General features: G+C 39.7%; 2 protein-coding genes across 3 annotated transcripts in view; one reads left to right on the top strand and one right to left on the bottom strand.

The window, feature by feature from the left end:
- The window catches only part of DNAH7 (dynein axonemal heavy chain 7), a 255,888-nt gene extending 240,930 nt beyond the window's left edge, over nucleotides 1-14,958 (top strand). Inside the window, exons 64-65 of the mRNA XM_004701731.2 lie at nucleotides 8,618-8,721; nucleotides 14,559-14,958. Coding sequence (XP_004701788.1) covers nucleotides 8,618-8,721; nucleotides 14,559-14,765 — 311 coding nt within the window. The 3' untranslated portion in view covers nucleotides 14,766-14,958. The remainder of the gene's footprint in view (nucleotides 1-8,617; nucleotides 8,722-14,558) is intronic.
- Nucleotides 14,959-14,960: 2 nt separating this feature from the next.
- Nucleotides 14,961-22,002, bottom strand: part of SLC39A10 (solute carrier family 39 member 10) — a 52,625-nt gene continuing 45,583 nt past the window's right edge. For both annotated transcript variants that reach the window (XM_045295755.1, XM_045295759.1), the window contains exons 9-10: nucleotides 20,354-20,544; nucleotides 14,961-17,711 (exon numbers count right to left, since the gene is read on the bottom strand). In XM_045295755.1, the coding sequence (XP_045151690.1) occupies nucleotides 17,553-17,711; nucleotides 20,354-20,544 (350 nt within the window). In that variant the 3' untranslated portion in view covers nucleotides 14,961-17,552. The remainder of the gene's footprint in view (nucleotides 17,712-20,353; nucleotides 20,545-22,002) is intronic.

Raw genomic sequence — 22,002 nt, 5'->3', positions numbered from 1 at the left:
AGATTTTTTTGTCTAACAACACTTTGAACTACTTTTTAGTACATTTTAAAAAATACTGATTCTAACAGTTTTATCGTGAAAACATTTTTAAGAACAATGAACGCTTGTAGGAAAAGATCATTGAAACAAGTAATATGCTAAAACCAGATAATCTTTATTCCACCCATATATGTCTAACCCATCATTAATCTGGTTATTTATTTAGAATTCCTTTAACCTTAACACACTCAGAAGAGGTATATTGCTGTATGCCTGTGGGAATTTAATAAACACTGGTTAAATTGTTTAGTTTATTGTTTCCTTAATTTTATAGGACCTTAAAAAGGATGCCTTCTCTATATAACATATCAGTATATTACATGCCTAAAAGGTTCCAATAAGTAGAAGTTTGATTTCCCACCCACATAAAATTCAAAATATAGTGAGATAACTTAGTAGCATACCAAGAAGTACAAATAATTGGGTTCAAACTAAATAGGTGAAAAGGAGGGGAAGATGTGAAAGAGGAAGTGCGTATGGGCATCTATGCAGAGTTATTCAGTGCCACTGCAGAGTCCCAGACACTGACGAAGTCTGTGTGTTTGATCCTCAAAAAGCAACCTTACACCGTAAGTACAGCTATTGTATTCGTGATGTAATCATGGAAACGAAAGCTTATGGAGGTTAAAAGTCTTGTGTAGGTTCTCTTAGCAAGTAACTGGACTTCTGGCTCTCAGGCTTGCAAGCTCACCATCTTTCCCTACGGCGTGCTGAGTATTTTGATAGTAGAAGTTGGAGAACATTGTTACATTTCTCAAGGAAATTTTTCTTGAAGATGCTATAGTTCATTCTTAAACAGTTAATTCAGATGTAAGAATATGCCTTTTTCTGATATAATTATGAGATTGAATAGAAAGTGGCATTGATTGAAATCTGAGCATTACCACGTTCCTGCTAAGTTAAGTTAAAAGACTGAATTTTTAAAAATTGTTTTATTAGGGGCTCATACAACTCTTATCACAATCCATACATACATCAATTGTGTAAAGCACATTTGTACATTCATTGCCCTCATCATTCTCAAAACATTTGCTCTCCACTTAAGCCCCCGGCATCAGGTCCTCATTCCGTCCCCATCCCTCATGAGCCCTTGATAATTTATAAATTATTATTTTGTCGTGTCTTGCCCTGTCAGACGTCTCCCTTCACCCACTTTTCTGTTGTCCGTCTCCCAGGGAGAAGGTCACGTACAGATTCTTGTCATCGGTTCCCTCTTTCCAACCCACTCTCCCTCTACCCTCCCAGTATTGCCACTCCCACCACTGGTCCTGAAGGGCTCATCCGCCCTGGATTCCCTGTGTTTCCAGTTCCTATCTGTACCAGTGTACATGCTCTGGTCTACCCAGACTTGCAAGGTAGAATTCAGATCATGATAGTGGGGGGCGGGGGCGGGGAGGAAGCATTTAGGAACTAGAGGAAAGTTGTATTTTTCATCATTGCTACATCGCACACTGACTGGCTCGTCTCCTCCCCCTACCTCTCTGCAAGGGGATCACCAGTGGCCTACAAATGGGCTTTGGGTCTCCACTCCGCACTCCCCTCCTCATTCACTTTTTTTTTTGTTCTGATGATGCCTGATACCTGATCCCTTCGACACCTTGTGATCGCACAGGCTGGTGTGCTTCTTCATGTGGGCTTTGTTGCTTCTGAGCTAGATGGCTGCTTGTTTACCTTCAAGCCTTTAAGACCCTAGACGCTATATCTTTTGATAGCCAGGCACCATCAGCTTTCTTCGCCACATTTGCTTATGCACCCATTTGTCTTCAGCGATCGTATCATGGAGGTGAGCACACAATGATATGATTTTTTGTTCTTTGATACCAGATAACTGATCCCTTTGGCACCTCGTGATCACACGCTGATCACTGATGAAGGGATTTCCAAAAGTTCATGAACAAAAATTATTTCTCCATGAACTATTTGAGACTCCCTTGCACAGGGAACCTAGACATTGTCCAGGGTAGTAGAGATTTCTTTGTGCAGTGGTTGACTAATTTAACTGGAAATGGCTCTTATTATATCAGATATTTAAAAATCCCAAACTATCTTGAAAGCATTAAAACCATATAGAGTTAAATTTATCTAAAACGCAATGAAGACTATTTAGTATTGTTAAAAGATCATACAGCAAAGAGTAGCCATTAGCTAAGTCACCTATCTTATTCAACACCAGGCTTCATTTGTAGTGACTGATAGATTTTAAGCTAAATCATGAATTCTATTATTTCGATGCACACATACATTTTTGCCAACCAATACACATATATGCAAACCGGACTTTGCCATTTTAGTTGTTTTTTCTCTTCTTATTTAGCTAGTAACCAGGAATAAAATGAGAATTCCATGGAACAATTTTGAGAAATGGGAGCTTTTTAAATATGTAAATCTTTTTTTTTCCCCTCACAGAAATGATGTAGATCCCACCTGACAACAGCTTGGTTTAAAGGAGCGGTTCTCCACCTGTGGGTTGCGACCCCTTTGGGGGTCGAACGACCCTTTCACAGGGGTTGCCTGATTCATAACAGTAGCAAAATTATAGTTATGAAGTTGCAACAAAAATAATTTTATGGTTGGGGGGTCACCACACCATGAGGAACTGTAAGAAAGGGTCGCAACATTAGAAAGGTTGAGAACCACTGATCTAAAAGAACCAGTTTCTTTTTAAACAAAACAATTTATTTCAAATTAGGTGAAGAATATTTACAAAGCAGATCATCGGTTTTACATTGCATTCACATTTTGTTTCAGCTCATGCATTGGCCCCCTCAGTATACCGGCACATCCCACTTCCTCTCGGTGCTCCCTCCATCTTTCCTAACCCTCTGAACTTGGTTCTTTATCTAACCTTCCACCGATTGGCATGACGGTTGTTTTTCTTTACTATTGGGAATAGTGCTGTAATGAACCAGGTGCACATGTATCTATTTGTGTTGGGCCTTTTATTTCTCTAAGACACACAACAAGCACAGGGATTGTTCAGGTCCTCTGGCAATAATAGTCCCAAGGTGTCTCTGTTGCCTTTCTTCCTAGCTGTTCTATCCTTCGTCAAACGTAGGATATTAAAGTCTGTCATGCTGATTTTAGAGTTGCCTGTTCATCTCTTCAAATATGTAAGAGTCTGGTTAATGTATTTTGATGTTCTTTCATTGGGTGCCTAGATATTTATAATAGTTATGACCTCTTGTTCACCCTTTCTTTTATCATGAAAATAATGCCCATCATTTACTCTTATGTTGGATTTTGCCTTGACGTGTATTTTATCAGAAATTAATATTGTCATACTGCTCTTTAGATTGCTCTTGGCTTGATATATTTTGATTTCTAGTCCATTGTTGTCTTAGGTGTGTGTCTTGTAGAAGGTGTTTTTGATGGGCATTGTTTTTTTATCCAATCTGACACTGTCTTGAGTGATACATTTAATCCATTTATATTTGGTGTAGTCATGGATAGATTCAATTAAAACTTAGAGGAGGACAATTTGAAGGATCACATGCCACAGTAAATTTATGCATTACATATTTTTCAACCTATATTCTAGATACAGTGAACCCTCGCCACTTCGCGCTTCGACTTCCGCGGCTTCACTCTATCGCGGTTTTTGCGTAACAGCGCATGCTCTGTCATTACTGCCACTGATTGGCTCATACTGTACACGCTTGATGCCATAAATAATATAATAAATAATAAATGATAATTGTAACGTCCAAAATGTTTTACTGTATTTTCCTTTTTTCGTTTAATAAATTGGGTAATACAAGTGTAATGGTGACTAAAGGGTGTTTTTTCATGTCCTCTATGCTCTAACTACGAAAATATTTGATTTACAAATAAGGAATCCTACTTCGCGGAATTTCATTTATCACGGTAGGGTCTAGAACCGATTAACCGCGATAAACAAGGGTTTACTGTATATTCGCTTAAGATTCATCTAACCTGAATTACTAAATACTATGTGTGACTCCCTGCACCCAAAAGAACTACTCCACATTCCACCATTTCAGGAGGTCATATATGAGCAAGAATCAGTGGTACTGAAGGAAGGAGTTCACGCTGCACTGATAGCATTAGCCAAAAATAAGGCTCTAGGAATGGGCGGAAAACCAATTGAACTATTTCAACACGACAGCAAAGCACTGGAGGCACTCCCTAGTCTATGCCAGGAAATTTGGAAGACAGCTACTTGGCCAACTGACTGGAAGAGATCCATATTTGTACCCATGGCAAAGAAAGGCGAAACAGCAAGATGCTCAAATTATAGAGCAATATCATTAATATCATATGCAAATAAATATTTCTGAAGGTCATCAAACCATGGTGGCAGAAGTACATTAATAGGAAGCTGCTAGAAGTTCAGGTAGGATTCAGGGGAGGACAGGGAACAAGGGATATCATTGCTGATGTGAGATGGGTGTTTACTTGTGTTTTGTTGACCATGCTGAGGCATTTGACTGTGTGGATAGTAACAAACTAAGGATATCCCTTAGAACACTTAATTGTGCTCATGCTGACCTTGTACATGGATCAGTGGGCAGCTGCATGCACAGAACAAGGGGTACTGGATGGTTTAAGATCAGCAAAGACGTGTGTGAGGTTTTTATTCTCTCTGTACTTACTCAATCTGTATAATGAACAAATAATCAAAGAGTGTGGATTATATGAAGAAGAAGGTGGCATCAGGACTGGAGGAAGGCTTACTAACAACCTGGGATGTGCAGATGACAACAATTACTGGCTGAAAATGAGGACTTGAAGCACCTACTGAAGAAGATCAAGGATTGCAGTATATGGTATGGATTACAATTCCATGTGAAAAAGACCAAAATATACACAACTGGACTCATAGGTAACATTATGAGAAATGGAGACAAGGTTGAAGTTGTCAAGGATTTTGTCTTGCTTGGATCCACAATCAATGCTCATGGAAGCAGTAGTCAAAAGATTAAATGGGGAACACTGCATTGGGCAAATCTGCTGCACAGGAGCTCTTTACAGTAATGGAAAGCAAGTTTCCTTTGAGGACTAAGGTTTCACATGCCACAGGTGTTTTCAATCACTTCATGTGCATGTGAAAGTTGGACACTGACAAAAGAAGAACGAAGACAAATCTATGTTTGAATTGCAGTGCTGGCAACAAATAATGCAAGTACCACGGACTGCTGAAAGGACAAACAAATCTATTGTGTTAGACAGGGTTCTCTAGAGAAATAAAACCAAATTGCTGATAATTTAATATATTTATTTATAAAGATAATTAGATATATAACAAGGAATGAACTGTTAAATCATATACAGTTAAATATATAATACAAGAAAGAAACAGTTAAATTATAAAGCACTACAAATGGCTCAATTCAACTCACTGCCCTGAGAGAGATGTGAGAGACTAGCAGTCCTTCCAGTCCAATCTGCTGCCAGATCTTCCTCTATTTATAGAGAGAGCTAGGCTATGTCAGCACAGCAGCCAATCAGAAGGCAGGTCACCAACTTCCAGCCAGGTTGCTAGCCAGTTTGCAAAGTTTAAGCAATCCCTTTAAAAGCCAGTCCCTAGCTCCAGCGATGTCTTAAAGGGACCTCAACTTACAGCGACACAGTCCACAGGCTAGGCATCCCACAGGTAGTGTAGCCTTTAAATTGAGGCACAGGACAAGCAAGGCAGCCGCACACTGGTCCGATGATCAAAGAGCGAGGGACAAGAAAGGCGAGACTCACCAGGGCATTTATCTCTCTGCCCTTCAGTTAATCCCACTTGTGTTTATCGGTCAGGCTGGCACAATAAACTATTTCATCTATCTTGGAAGAAGTACGGTCAGAATTAGAGGCAAGAACGTTGAGACTTCATCTTAGATATTTTGGACATGTTTTCAAGAGAGATCGGTCACTGGAGAAGGACCTCATGCGTGGTCGATTGGAGGGGCACCAAAGGAGAGAAGGGCCTTCGAAGAGATGTGCTGACACAGTGGCCGCAACAATAGGCTCAAGCGTAAGAACAATTGTGAGGATGGGGCAAAACCAGGCCATGTTTTGTTCTGTTGGGTCTAGTGCTGCTGTGTGTCGGAACCAACTAGACTGCATCAAGCATCAACAACATGAGGGAGTCCAAGGAGTCCTAGTAGTGCTGTCAAGTGAACGCTGGACGGCAAACTGCAAGGTCAGCAGTTCAAGCCCACTAGCTGCTATTCAGGAAACAATGAGGGTATCCACTTCCCTAAAGGCTTGCCCCAGAAAGCGTATAGTCACGGTGAACTGGAAAGCGAGTGTTGGTGGCATAGTGGCTGATGCTTTGGTTTGCTTAGAACAAGGTCAGCAGTAGAAACAAACAGCCTGTACAAGCAAGATGAGGCATGCCACCCCCATAAAGATTCGGAGACTTGGTCAGCCACAGGGGTAGTTCTGCGCTGCCCTACAGGCTCTCTGAGTCAGAGTCAACTCAAAGGCAGTGGGTTTGGAAGGAATTGGAATTGACTTGATCGCAGTGGGGTTGCTTTTTGTGGTTTTATGACTGATTTGTAGTCATCGGTTGAGAGCGGTCTTCACAGTGGAAAAAGGGAAGCAGAAAACGTGAATGAGAGAAACTCCTACACAAAGGAGTGACGCAAAGCACCGGAGTGATGAAGGAGGAGCCAGTCGCCGCCAGCAAATCTTGTGTTTCCTTAAAGGCTCCACAGGCCATGTGTAATACAAAGTCATCTGAATATCTTCATCACGTCTTGTATGATTATCGGTTTGGAGGGAACTTTATCCCTGGCTTCAGGTTTCTACATATTGGAATGAACTCCTCCATTTACTCCCCTTGCCATTATCTTTTTCCGAAGCAAGTAATAATAGATCACCTGATTGGCTTGCCAGAGGTTTTCTGGACTGGACCTGAAGTAGGTGGGGCTAGGTACTCAACTTCAGTCCTGAGAATGCAGGACCTCGAGGTGATCTTAGACCCGTTGAGTCTCCTTTATTTTCCCCATTTCCATTAATGACTTGGATTGATCTGTGGGCCATGGGGCTGCATGGCATATTCAGAGTTGTGCTTTGGCAGTTACTGTGCCAGGGCTCTGCCAATGAACAGAGCTAATGTTTTATCCCCACCTATTCTTTGCACCATCTAAAACTCAGAGGGCAGAAAGCACATACGTCCCTTCCATCTTTCATCACTGGACTGTCCACGTGTGCTTAGTTACATTTAACTGTAATTAAAATGAAATATTCATTGCTTTAGTCTCCCTCAAGGTTCTCATCTCAGCAGCCACCTGGGGCCGGGCCGATGCAGGGCATTTCCATGGGGCAGAGTTCTGCTGGACGTCGGCGCTCTGGCAAACACTAGGAAAATACTTGATTTTCTTGTATTCACTGATTGGAGTCTGACAACTCTCCAAAGGAGGCACACGAGACATTCTTGTATCACAAACTGCTAACAGGTCCTGAGACTCAAGGACTGGCTGACATTGGAACTAAAAGTTGGGTCTTCGTGCGTTTTGCTGCGATGACGGGTATGTCATGGGGAGATGCATGAATGGAGAGGTCCAGAAAGTCCCTGTTCCTCTCCACTTGTTACTGTGTGACACTACTTTCTGAGAAATTAGCTTATGTTTCATAAAATAAGTTGTCAGTTTCGATTTTGCTTCCGTCCTTTTATAACCATTCAGAACAGAGCTCAGACCGGAGGGGAAGGAATCCAGAGGGTTTTTCAGGCCTCCTGAACCTTCTCTTTTCTGTAACTTTATTCGTTTTGTGTTTTTCCCTTTTATTTGGGGAATTTCACATGCAAAAGAAAAACATACTTTACGTAGATGCACCCCAGCCATCTCATCAAACAGTGACAGTCTCCCATGGCTACCCCCGCCCATGTATGGGGTTCTTTTTCTTTTCCCACCCACCCTCTCTCCTGAAGGTCTGGTCCCTCCCTTCACCCCTCACCACTCCTGGCTGGCCCTGGCCTCTTCGTAGTCTTTAAAAACCATCTATCTTTCTGTTTCTCTCTTCCTTTATAATACTGGTTCTATAAAATATTTATCTTTATGAGCCTGACTGACTTTGCTGAGTTTAATGTCCTCCAGTTTTGCTCACGTCTTGAGGTGCTGCACGGACTCAAGTTCGTCCGTACATCTTCAGACTAAGGAGGGATCTTGGCCGTGAGGATCTAACTCTCACGATATGAGAGATCCACAGAACGGTGTTTTGTGCACTTGCTGCCTAGAAGCTTGAGGGTTCTCCAGAACTATAACTTCCCCCACTTTTCATGCCTCGGACAACACCTGATAATCATTCACAATTCTGATTTCGTGACGAACTGAGAGTTTTCCACATTTAACATTCCATAAGTCTTTTATCTTCCATTTAGATTTAGAAGCAACACCTAATGTTATCATTGTATGCTTTCCCTAGCTAATGTACTTAAAAGATGTCTTAAAATGGTATTCTTAAAATATGGCCCATAAAGCACTCAGAACAATTGCTGTTGTTTTAGAACAAACCTTAGACTGGCAACTTCATGTATGAAAGATACCCATGTGGGTTTTTAGATTCAGGGGTCGCAATCAGTAGACTTATTGAAAGTGTTGAATTAACCTGTTTCTTTTACAATTAGGTGTTTTCATTTATGGATTGTTTCTGGATGGGGCTTCCTGGAATCGAAAGATCAAGAAGCTTGCAGAATCTCACCCCAAAATTCTTTATGATACAGTACCTGTGGTTAGTATTTTCAAATAATACTAATATTATTGTCTACTATTAATTAATAGAATTTCCTAATAATAATAATAATAGTAGTAGTAGTAGCAGCACTATCGGGTAAGCATTGGTCTGAGAACAGCAAAGTTAGTGGTTCAGATCCACCAGCTGCTCTGTGAGAGAAAGATGAGGCTGTTTGCTACTTCAGAAACCCTATTTAGGGTCACTATGATTTGGAATAGACGGGGGTTTTTTTGTTAACTATTTTACACAGAAGTCCTCTATCTCCAGCATGAGCAGTTTTAAAGAATATAAATATAATTTTATTTCCACCTGCTAATCCATCATGAGAAAATGATTGGTTATTCTCACTCAGTGTAGAAAGTCAGTCTGGGATTGTTGAGAAAATACAAGAATACATCCAGGAGTATTGTTACAAAATCACAGAAAGCTTTGTTAAACAAAAATGTGCAAATGGAAGCAATAGTTTCTCAACATATCGTCTAGGTTCCCAAATTTATTTGGCTTAGGGACCCCCTTTCAGGAAACAAAAAACTTCAGTACAAACCCCACCACCCCCCAGCAATGAAAATTTTTGTGAAATAGCTCTTCATCCAGGATAATGTGTAGGTATATTTATCCACCCCCACTCCACCCTGGATTGTTCCAGTGCCTCCACAGGGGGTGGCATCACCTACTGTGAGAAACAGTGATCTAAATCTATACACTTCTAAGGGCAGTGCTTCCCTCTCTATCCGGTCCCTGAAGAATTCTGAGCTCTTTGACTTACACCATGTCAAAAGAGCAGTTTGAGAGTTTTTGTTTTTTTAAAAAAATCATTTTATTGGAGGCTCTTACAGCTCTTATCACAATCTATATATACAGCCATTGTGTCAAGCACCTTTGCACATATGTTGCCATCATCATTTTCAAAACATTTTTTTTCTACTTGAGCCCTTGGTATCAGCTTATTTTCCCCCTCCCCCACCCTCCCTCATGAACCCTTGACAATTTTTACATTTTTTTTCATAGCTTACATTGACTGCTGTCTCCCTTCACTCACTTTTATGTTGTCTGTCTCCCTGGGAGGGGGTTATATGTTGATCATTGTGATCAGGTCTCCGTTTCTTGCCCTACCTTCCCATTACCCTCCTGGTATCGCTACTCTTATTATTGGTCCTGAGGGGTTTATCTGTCCTGGATTCCGTGTTGCAAGCTAGCTTTTATCTGTACCCATGTATATGCTCTGGTCGAGCCTGGTTTGTAAGGTAGAATTGGGGTCATGATGCGGTGGGGGTGGGGTGGGGGAGTATTAAAGAACTAGAGGAAAGTTCTGTTTCATCCGTGCCATACTGCTCACTGACTGGCTCATCTTGTGACCCTTCTATAAGGGGAAGTCCAATTGTCTACAGATGGGCTTTGGGTTTCCACTCTGCATTGCCCCTCATTCACATCGATATTTTTTGTTCTGGGTATTTGATACCTGATCCTATTGACACTTCATGATCACACCAGCTGGTGTGCTTCTTCCATGTGAACTTTGTTGTTTCTCAGCTAGATGGCTGCACGTTTATTTTCAAGCCTGTAAGACCCCAGATGCTTTATCTTTTGATAGCCAGGCACCATCAGCTTTCATCACATTTGCTTATGCATCCATTTTGTCTTCAATGATCGTGTCAGAGAAAGTGAGCATCTCAGAATGCCAGGTTTTTAGAACAAAGTGTTCTTGCATTGAGGGAGTACTTGAGTAGAGGCCCAGTATCTGTCTGCTGCCTTAATACTTAACATATAAATATATGTACATAGATCTATTTCCTTATCCTTATATATATACATATGTACATATCTGCATTTAGACCTCTACAAATGTCCTTTGCCTCCTAGTTCTTTCCTCTATTTCCTTTTACTTTCCTCTTGTCCCACTATCATGTTCAGCCTTCATTTGGGTTTCAGTAATTCCTCTCGGCTATATTACCCTGATCAAGCCCCACCAGGCATCCTATGCCCAGTTTGAGTATTTTTGAGAGGCTCAAATTGTGCTTCTGTTAACTGTTGAGTTTTGAGGACAAAAATAAATCTGAAGGGGCAAGATCGAGCTATAGGATGGATGGGGTTCCGTTTTCCCAATGAAATTCCCTTAGGACAGCCCTTACTATCCTAAGGAATGATCAGGTCCACAGGGATTGCTCCCCAGTGCAGGGTTCCCTTTTCTTAAAACTTTGAAGCCCCTGTGATTGTCCTGTGTACTTTGGGGAAAATCTACCAAGCTAATCCATTTGGAATCTCGAAGAGCAGTTGCCATGACCTTCTGTGCAGACCTTTCTGCTTCGAAGTTAACTGTCCCAACAGACCCCTCGCAAGACAGTTTTGATGTGACCTGTTTTGAAGGTGCCCAACGAGACTGAGAATTTGACTGTATCCATCCACTGATCAGAGCAGGTTTAAACGTGTTTTGAGTTCATCTGTGTATTTATGAGCGGGACCCTGGTAGCAATGCTTTCTGGCTTACTTTCATATAGGCTGTGGGATTTACATGAATTGTTTGTTGGGAATAAGGGGGTAGGGTGAGGAAGGGCTCTGGGAACCCATTCAAGTCAGGCAACAATCCCTTAAAGCAGCTATAATAGATGCAAATGAGGGAGCAGGTGACTGCCAAATGGGAGAACTCTACCAAATATCTTATAATACTATGAGCAGTTCTGGAGGAGAAAACCAAGGGATCGATGGTTATGGAGGGACATGGGAGAGGGGAAGGCCGGGGGAGGAGGGGTGGGGGAGAGGAAGTGGGTGTTAACAAACCCAGGAACATGGGAACAAGAAGTGATCCAAAGTCAGTGGTGAGGAGGGTATAAAGGGCCTGGTAGGGATTGATCAAGGGCAATGTAACCGAGAGAAATTACTGAAACCCAAATGAAGGCTGAGCATGATAGTGGGACAAGAGGAAAGTAAAAGGAAATAGAGGACTAGGAGGCAAACGGCACTTATGGAGGTCTAAATACAGGCATGTATATATGTAAATATATTTATATATGATGATGGGGAAATAATCTATGTACATATACTTATAGTTTTAGTATTAAGGTAGCAGATAGACATTGGGCTTCCACTCAAGTACTCCCTCAATGCAAGAACACTTTGTTCTATTAACCTGGCATTCCATGATGCTTACCTTCCCGACATGATCACTGAAGACAAAGCAGATACATAAGCAAACATGGTGAAGAAAGCTGATGGTGCTCGGCTATCAAAAGATATGAAAGCTGGTGGGGCCCGGCTATCAAAAGACATAGTGTCTGGGGTCTTAAAAGCTTAAAGATAAACAAGCGACCATCTAGCTCAGAAGCAACAAAGCCCACATGGAAGAAGCACACCAGCCTATGTGATCATGAGGTGTCGAAGGGATCAGGTATCAGGCATCAAAGAACAAAAAAATCATATCATTGTGAATGAGGGGGTGGTGTGGACCGGGGACCCAAAGCCCATCTGTATGCAACTGGATATCCCCTTACAGAAGGATCTCGGGGAGGAGACCAGCCAGACATGGAGCAGTATAGCAACGATGAAACATACAACTTTCCTCTAGTTCTTAAATGCTTCCTCCCCCCACTATCATGCTCCCAATTCTACCTTAAAAAATCCAGCTAGACCAGAGGACATACACTGGTACAAATGGGAACTGAAAACACAGGAAATCCAGGACAGATTAACCCCTCAGGACCAGTGGTGAGTGGTGTGATACCTGGAGAGTAGAGGGAGGGTGGGGTAAAAAAGGGGAACTGATTACAAGGATCTACAGAAAACCCCCTCCCTGGGGGAGGGACAACAGAAGAATGGGTGAAGGGAGACGTTGGACAGTATAAGACGTGACAAAATAATAATAATTTATAAATTATCAAAGTTTCCTGAGGGGGATGGGGAGGGAGGGGAAAAATGAGGAGCTGATACAAAGGGCTCATGTAGAAAGCAAGTGTTTTGAGAATGATGATGGCAACAAATGAACAAATGTGTTTGACACAATGGATGGAAGTATGAATTGTGATAAGAGTTGTACGAGCCCCCAATAAAATGATTTTTAAAACAAACAAAAAATAATATGAGCAGAAAATTTTCAAATGTGAGAGCAAAACTCAGTCACTGAGCAAATGTTTGCAATTTCCATTTGGGATTGGGCCATTTTTCTTTTACACGAGAACTTGCTGAGTAGTAAGCAACGTGTATTTATAAACGGGTACTAAGTTTCTAGAATACCGAAGGCCACGAGGAAGAAATAATTTTTAAAAATCTCATTAGGAAAATCTATCCTTAGATTGAATTGAACTGAAATGAAATTGAAACAACAATTTTCCAGTGGTATAGCTGTGTCTGCCAAACTGCTTGTGAATCCCCACAATATGGAAGGCGAATTCTACAGTGATGTAAGAGAAGTACAACCCTTCCTGGATCTGTTCCTTTTTGTTTTAACCCAAGTTACGTGACAAGATGGCTCTGAAGAATGAGTTTTCAAGCCTTGTCATCTCAAAGATTACTACTATTACATGAAAAAGTTACAAAACACATTTCATTTTTTATAGTTACAGGTTGATTCTTTATGTTCAAAATCAACTTCCCTGAAAATCCACTCATATTTGAGCTTTGGCAAGGCTTACCCATGAGTTGAACACAGCATTCTAGAAACTTGACTGATGACTTTAAAAAGATGGGCTTCACATGGAAGAAGCACACTGACATCAGTGACCGAAGGATTGTAGGTCATACCCAAAGCCGGAGGGAATCGTTATCAGGGCCTAAATCGTGAGAATTAGGCTTGCAGAACACTAGGGATGACAGTGGGAGCCCAAGAAGCATTTGTAGGATCTACAGAGGAAGAAACAAACTGGTTACTAAACAGTGTGTTGGAGAGATGACTATAGGAGATCAAAATGATAAACTTGACGTGAATGGTTAAAACGGTGACAGTTGATTTCCCCTTGTGCACAGTAGACCTGATCTCGTTTTCAACATTTTCTGTATTATTATTTGTTCATAGTGGGGTTTACTGCAGATGTTATATATCATTGGGGGTGACTGATTTTTGTTGTTTATCTGTTTTTCGGTATATGAAACCTAGGGTTGATGAACCCCTAGGTTCATCAGCATGTGGAATAAGGGTTTCAGGGGGTACAGTGGTGTGGTGGTGGGTGTAAAAGGGAGCTGATTTCAAGCAGTTAAAGGAAAACAGGATCGTAGTAGCAATTGTACAGTTGCTTGATGTGAATGAACTATGGAATGATATATCTCTATTAACTCCCAACAAAATGTTTTTAAAAACAAAGATAAAAAGATGAGCTATTGTATACTTATGTTGGAATGTGGCCACATTTTAAACAGCAGAATAAACTCATTTCCTCTTACAATGTCTAAATTGGAAGCTGGAGTAGGGAAAGCTAGTTATATAACCATTGAGAACAATAACGAACGTCAGAAGTCTTTGGGATGACTGGCCATCAATTTATAAAGGCACATGCTTCTTAGTAACAATGGTGGCAGTTCTCTGCCCTGTGAAAGTGTACCTGATTTTTTTGATTTACGTCCCCAAAGTCATCCATCCCCTGGTAAGAATGCTGCAGAAGTGAATAATTGAAGAGTAGCTAAGAATGACAGTAACTGAATTTTCTCATTCAATCTCCACACTAGTTCTGAAGACAAGAGTGCTAAGACCTAAAAAATGAAAGTGTTTGAGTAATGACAGTCTAGCAGAAATAAATAAAATTTGGGCCACAGAAATTAACAGGAATAATTTAACCGGTTTCACTCTTAACAAGAGAGTATATGCTAAATTTAACAACTTTAATAAGAGATTTTATTTTATTCTATTCCAGATGTGGCTAAAGCCCTGTAAGAGGTTAGATATACCAAAAAGACCAAGCTACACTGCTCCTCTGTATAAGACCAGTGAGCGGAGAGGAACCTTATCCACCACCGGGCATTCGACAAACTTTGTCATTGCCATGACCCTTCCCTCTGACCAGCCCAAGGAGCACTGGATTGGACGGGGTGTAGCACTGCTATGTCAACTGAATTCATAATGAGCATTATGACAGGCCACTCCCATCTTCCTATTTCATCACATATGGCTGAACAGAAAAGGGAGACTTCCTTTTTAAACAGCGTTTTGCTTCAATTTGTCTAGAATTATATGTGTAAATGAAGCAAACATTTAAAGTGACTCATTATTACAGGATAAGCAAATGTTCTGAAATAAAGACTAAAGAAAACACACGTCTCTTTGCTCTTTTGAATAACTTTATTTGGGAGAGTTCCAGAAGCCTCAGAAACATACACACAATGACACACCACTGTTGACAATGAAAAAACAGCATTTCATTATTTCCAGCTTTATAAATTTTGTTTTTTTTAAAAAATGATTCAGTTACAACAAAAAGGGTTTAGATATTTGAGCAAGCAAGCTTAAACTTGCAGGACCATTATCACATTTAAGCCACATACTTACTGGTCATGGAAAAATTCACACTGCATCTAGTTACTATAGTATTTCTAAGCATAATCACAGCTGATTGAATGCAATGTGATGTACACCAAAATTCATATGGATGTCACACAGTGACAGCATTGTACAAGTAACATTAATGACCACCAACAGACACGTGTTCAAATTAGACTGGTCAGGCTAAATGGAATGTTGGAGCCAAACAGAAATGTAGTGGAATTCAGATTGTCTAGTAAGACTTGAAACTATACATTAGAATGATGTGCAACCTGGTGGCACCCTAATGACATTTCTAGCAGCAATGGTTACAGCCCTCTTAAAAGGTTTAAAAACTCTAGCAAATAAAGATAATACCGTTTTTGAGAGATTGGAAAACTTTACATACTTCAGCATGACCCTTTTGCTTTAGATCAGGCATTTTATTTTAAGACTGGGAGTATATTCCACCTGTTGCTTTTCAAAAACCCCTAAATGAAGCAGATTTGATGCAGGAGTACAGAATCCTCCTTGGGTGTAAAAAACTGTAACACTGACTATAAATATATCTGGTTCAGAAAGCAAGACCTCTGAATCACTTGAAGTTGGCGGTACTAAATAAAATTATCAGCACCTTTTAGGTAGGTTGCTGGAAGCGCCAAGCAATGAGATGAGGACTGTCCTAATTCAGTGCCCACTGCTAAAAATAACGTATAAACTCCTATTTGTTACCAGGAGGCCATGGAGAAAGCCAGAAAGAATGTTTTCAGATAGTAAGCTTAAATTAAGGAAGTCAACATCTAATCCCCTGCCCGGAGCCGGAAGAAGAAACACTGGCAATGGGCTCTGAATACCTTGATGCATGTGCTGCCCTCCGAGTTTTTGTTTTAAAGTTCTTAGAGCGGAGAGGACAGGAGGACATTTAAAATAGAATGGAAGAGGGCTGGCCCTCGAATATTTGAACAATACACTTTTTTTTTTAAGCAGCTACATAAGTTGCCGAGCAAATTAAAGCCAAGCTAGCTGCACACAGTTCAGATCCAGTTCACCTGGAATAAATGAAGATCATATGGCACAATATGTAAACAGGAAGCTACATGCATTTGCCTAGTATTACAAATTATTAGGGCAAAATTCAGGATAAACATGGCTTGCACTTCTCACAAATCACTGGCAATTATGGTGGGAACGCAGGGCACCAAAAAGACACTAATCCTTATCAGGCACCAACAGCATATCCTGGCACAAAATGATCAAGTAATTTCAGCTTTGTTATATGAACCTGTATTCCAAGTTACTTGGTACCACGACAGTCGTGGTATCGATCAATTGAGGTTATCCTAATCAAGGTCTTACCTGCCGCTTCATGTGTAGATTCGGGGCATGGTAAAAGCTGGGCTTTCCATTTACAACCTTACTGCCTCCCACAGCATGCGCTCTCGGTTCTAATGCCAAACGGGTAATGTGTACATTCAGAACCGAAATTCCCCCAGTCATGTAAGAGTTAGTACTATTCATACAGAGAAATGGAATACTTAGACCTTATTTGGGTTCATCATTTTTGGGATATATTCTATTTTAAGAAAAAAACAAACAAACATGTTTACCATGTGCCCCACTGCTCCCAAAAACACCTAAACAAAATTGAAGTTTAAAAAAATCCCAAACACCAAGTATAATAGTAATACAAAGAACCATCATGAATCTTTCATTAAACTGAAGCTCACACAAACATACAATCACAATTTTCAGTAGTTTAGGCTGCAAGTTTAAACACTATGCAAATATATACAAAAATAGTAACTCTAGATTCAAGAATAAGGACTTTTCCCAATGCTAAATCCATGCTCAAATGCAGCCTGAGCTTTCCTCTAATTCCTACAGTCTATTTTATGCATTTTCAAACTTATGTCAGGTTGAATCCTAATACCATGTGTATACATGTAGCTTAATTAAAGGGCACTATAATTCATTCTTAAGCACAAATAGTCTGCCCAAAGTCCATTTAAAATATTTTCAAAGTTTTGATGATTTGATTATTTTTATAATTTTTATTTTTGGTTCAATTCCTATTTCTGCATAGTCACAGAAGTTTCTACTAATAAAGCGACTACTTTAGTGTTTTATATGATTATTAAAAAGTCTTAATCAAACCTACATCAACAATGGTTCCGAGTCCCATTTTCCCTTTCCTCATCACAAGCTTTGCTTTTCACTCAGGGAAATCTCTCCGAGCACCAGGCTGTTGTGTTTAGGCTCAAATCTATGGAAGGTGTAAGTAGTGCAAGCCACTGACTTTCCTTTGAGCAGTGAGCGAATAGTACATGGGACAGATGCAAAGCTGAAGGGCACCATTCTCATAAGCAACGGTGGGTGATCGCGAGAATGCTCAAAACTGGATGTCAAACACAATTTTGTCTTCAAAAAGAGCAATCACCAGCATGATGACAAATCCGCACAGCAGCCCTAAATTCTGAAGAATGAACTGCCCCACTGGACAAAAGCCATGTTCTTCGTTATCACCATCACCGTGCAACATTTCTGGAAGCTGGAAACAGACACATCTCAATAAGAAATTTTGTATAATTTCTAAGCTAGATATTTTAGAAACATTTTCCTACTTAAAAACTAGTGACTAAACTAGCTATAAACAAAATAATGATTCTATTGAGCACAATGCTAACCATAAGACATTTAATCAAACACAATGAAACAACACTTTGTCTACGTGTGAAGTAAATACGGTTTCCTTCCTGCCTTTAAAGCAAACACATAAAAGTTATCTGTTAGTCTTTTAATCAGTTAAATCGCACTGATCTTAGTACTATATATATACTCGTGTATAAGCTGAGTTTTTCAGCACATTTCTTAAATGCAGTTTTGGTGGTAAATTTAGGTGACTCGGCTGATATTCGGGTCAGATTATACTAGAGTATATACGGTAATTCTGGCATCTTTCTTTATGCTGAGGTTTAACACAGCTTCTTACTGCCAATAAGACTCAGGAAAGATCACCAAATTCTCACACTTACAGAGAGATACTAAGTTTTCTGAGCAAATTAGACTCATTTTGGGGGGATACTTTAATTCACACTGAAATTTTACTTCACCCTTTTCCATCTGCATATGGCAGCAAGGACAGGCATTAGAGGCAATTCCATATTGACATCTGTGTGCCTTTAAGTCATTTCTTTCCTACCAGACAGAAAACAGCTTATCACAGCTACTGCTGTGAGACTGTCCTCACAGTGTACTCCACTCTCTATTACTGCTGTTCCAATTAACGTTCAATTCTTTAAAAGCATAGTGCTTTGAAAGCTTCAATGATAGTTAACCTCCTAAAGTTTTAACTATATATTCTTACCTTAAAACCTTATAAGCTTTAGCTATGTATTTATCTATGTATGTATGTTAAACTTAATACGCTTTAACTGTATATCCTTATCTTAAAAGTTATCTAGATTCAAGCTATAAAAAATTAAATTGTTGTACACAGAAGATATACTAAAAATGAAATGCATTTGCATTATTATGGTAAACATAAATTCCACCTAAAGCTAAGACCTAACCAAAATTACAAAATAATTGCCACTTCCAGTTCTCACTTCCACAAATCTGCAAAAATTAATATATATACCAATGATATTGACTGGATGCTGCTCTTTTATACACTAAGTTTTACTTCAAATAATATATTAGTGCTTTCAGGTTAACGGAGAGGAAATGTAATGCATCTATAATGCCTACTTGCCTAGAAAGACACAGTATTATTAAGGTATTAAATAGTGAGTTCAATTAATTCAGCCAGCATGTTCTGACAGTCAATAGCACGCACAACAATCTCCCGAGGGTCTTATTTGTAAGAACTACTACTCAGAGAAGGACATCATGTTTGGTGAAGTCAAGATTCAACGAGAGGAACACTCTCAAGATTAATCAACACAATATCTGTCAACCACGGGCTCAAACAAGCAGCTGATTATATATTTATGAGATCATTATTCCATCCATACTTTGCACTAAGGAACTCTGTCAAATAGTCTAACAGTTTGTAACAGGGTTGGTAAACTGTGGCAGTGGGTGTGCTGCCTGTGGTTGCATGTGCACTACAGTCAGAGTTGAGGAGTTGTAGCAGAGACCATACTGCTGAAATGCCTGCCTTAGCTAGGATCATACATCTGTCTACACAGGCACAGATACAGAGGAGGAGGAGAGTAGCGAGAGGAACTTCAGTGTTCTCCACTAAGTACAATGCAAAGTTATCAGCTGAGCAAAGCGATGGATATGAGGTTCTGGAAGGCTGAGAAGAAAGTTAACAATATAAATAACCTCTATTTTCTTCTTTTTATTTACATTTTAAAACTTTATATTATGAATAGGAATGCTTTTCTAATTAAAGTTTCTATTTCATAATTTTGAAATGAGATGATTTGATAAGCTCCTACAATGAGAAATTGAATGTAATACCTATTTGAAAACAAAAACTATCCAAATTTTTTGTTGTGAATACACTGCTAAGCACATGTGAGATATCAAAGTGAAATTAAAGGGGGCTATAAGTTCTTTGATTTATTAACTTTTTGTTACTGCATATTTTATGTAGATTAAGAAAAGTTTGATTGGCACTTCAGCCACATATCATAGTATCATATCAAGGTACTATCTTTACCACAATCAATTTTAGAACATTTTATTTTCCCTTGTATTCATTGTTAATCGTGTACTTTTTATGTTAACTTTTAACCAACGTTACAGATACATTTTATCAATCCCTTAGAATCTCTATCATATACCTCAGAAGATTGAATTAACTAACAGGCATAGTATTTATTTCTTTGCTATAAAGCAAGCCCAAAGAATTATTTTATTGACAACACCTCTAAACAAATATTTTTAAATCCCCAAAAATTCGTATTCTGTCATCTTTAAATATTACTGATGACTTTGAATGTTCGCATCATTTGATCAAACTTTTTCAGCATATTTCTACATGGCTTCCAAGAAGCAACTATCCTGCTTACATGTTTTTCCTTGCTTGCTTATTTAGAATATCATTCATCGTTAGAATGGGTTAAATACTTTCTTTAATATATCATGGTTCCCAAACCATTTCCAGGGATTTCTTCCATTATTTAGAAATTATAATCTATTTGCAGGTTTAGACCACAAGAAAAAGAGAAGACATCTTACCATATCTACCAAGGCTACGTAGAGGAACATGCCTGCTGTGATGGCAAAGATCCAAAGTGTGATGTTGTTTGCGTACTGCCCGACGGCTGTGCCTATCAACATGCCTACGTACGCCATCATGGCAGAGAGGAGGTTGTACACAATGGCCTGTTTTACAGTCATGCCTGCTTTAAGAAGAACTGCAAAATCACCTGTAATGGAGACACAATGGGAGTGTTTTAGAACCACACAATTTAAAACACATATTTGAATGGAGCACACCAATAACACTTAAAATTAAGAATGGAAAAACAAAAAACAAAAAACAAAAACAAGATGGGTGAATCTATTGCCAGTAACTGGATTAATGGTTCCCTGAGGGTGCCTGAAGGGAGGATGGGAAGAAACAGAGACCTACTAGCAAGCAGCACAAGGAAGAAGGAAATGTTCTAAAACTGACGGTGGCGGTGATTGTGAAACTCTTCTTGGTACGATGGAACTGCTGAATGGTAGCATATTCTGATTATGTCACAAGAAAACTGTATAAAAAACCAAAAATGTGAAGTTTGTGCTACACAGGCCTTAGCCAAAAAAAAAGATTTATCTTTAATAACAGATTACATAAACATTTGTATTCATTAAATTAAGCCTTAAAAATGTAGAAAATTAGATGGTTTTGAAAGAAGACAATACGGTTCCATTTATAAGGCATTCTCAAAGGACAGCGGTGAAGAACATACATTGGTTATGAGGAGCAGAGCTAAAGGACGATAGGCCGACAAAGCAATAGGAGGAACACTGCTCTACCTATCCCTATGCCAACAAATGACTACAAATTATATTCAGCAACATTATTTAGGATAATAGTGAAGAACCTAGCAATTACTTCCTAAGCTGCTATTCTTCAATGTCCATCGTATTCTCCTTACATCTTTCCCCTCTTGATTTCCATACTGAGATTTGGTTTCTAGATCATTACCCCCCCACACACACACAATTTCCTCTAATACACTTTTCTAAGGATAGCTCCAAAACAAAATCCCTACTGAACTCGTTGGCGTCGGTTGATTTGAAACCACAGTGACAGAGGAGAACCACCCCTTGGGGTTTCTGAGACTTTAAACAATCTATACAGGCGCAAGCAGCTTGAGCTTTCTCCCAAGGAGCAGCTGGTAAGTTCAAACCAATGACTTTGTGGTTAGAAGCTCCATTTGCTGCCCACCACACCACCCGACCACACCACCAGGGCTCCTTTTTCTAAAAAAAAAGAGCTCCTCAGATTGATTTCCTCCACAAATTTGGTCACCATATATTTTTTTTAATTTTAAAAAAATCATTTTATGGCGCGCTCGCACAACTCATCACAATCTATACATATATCCATTGTGTCAAACACATTTTTACATTTGTTGCCATCGTCATTCTGAAAACATTTTCTTTCAACTTGAGCCCTTGGTATCAGCTCATCCCCCACCCCCCCCACGAACCCTGGATAGTTTATAAATTATTATTTTGTCATGTCTTACACTATCTGATGTCTCCCTTCACCCACTTTTCTGTTGTCTGCCCCCCAGGGAGGGGGTTATATGTAGATCACTGCGATCAGTTTCTCCTTTCTCCCCACTTTACCCTTACCCTCCTGGTATCACTACTCTCATTATTGGTCCTGA

The sequence above is a fragment of the Echinops telfairi genome, unplaced genomic scaffold (genome assembly GCF_000313985.2).
Source record: "Echinops telfairi isolate 266 unplaced genomic scaffold, ASM31398v2 ScPeMD7_3;HRSCAF=10, whole genome shotgun sequence".
NCBI classification, from domain to species: Eukaryota; Metazoa; Chordata; class Mammalia; order Afrosoricida; family Tenrecidae; genus Echinops; species Echinops telfairi.
This window is presented reverse-complemented; position numbering and strand designations above follow the sequence as displayed.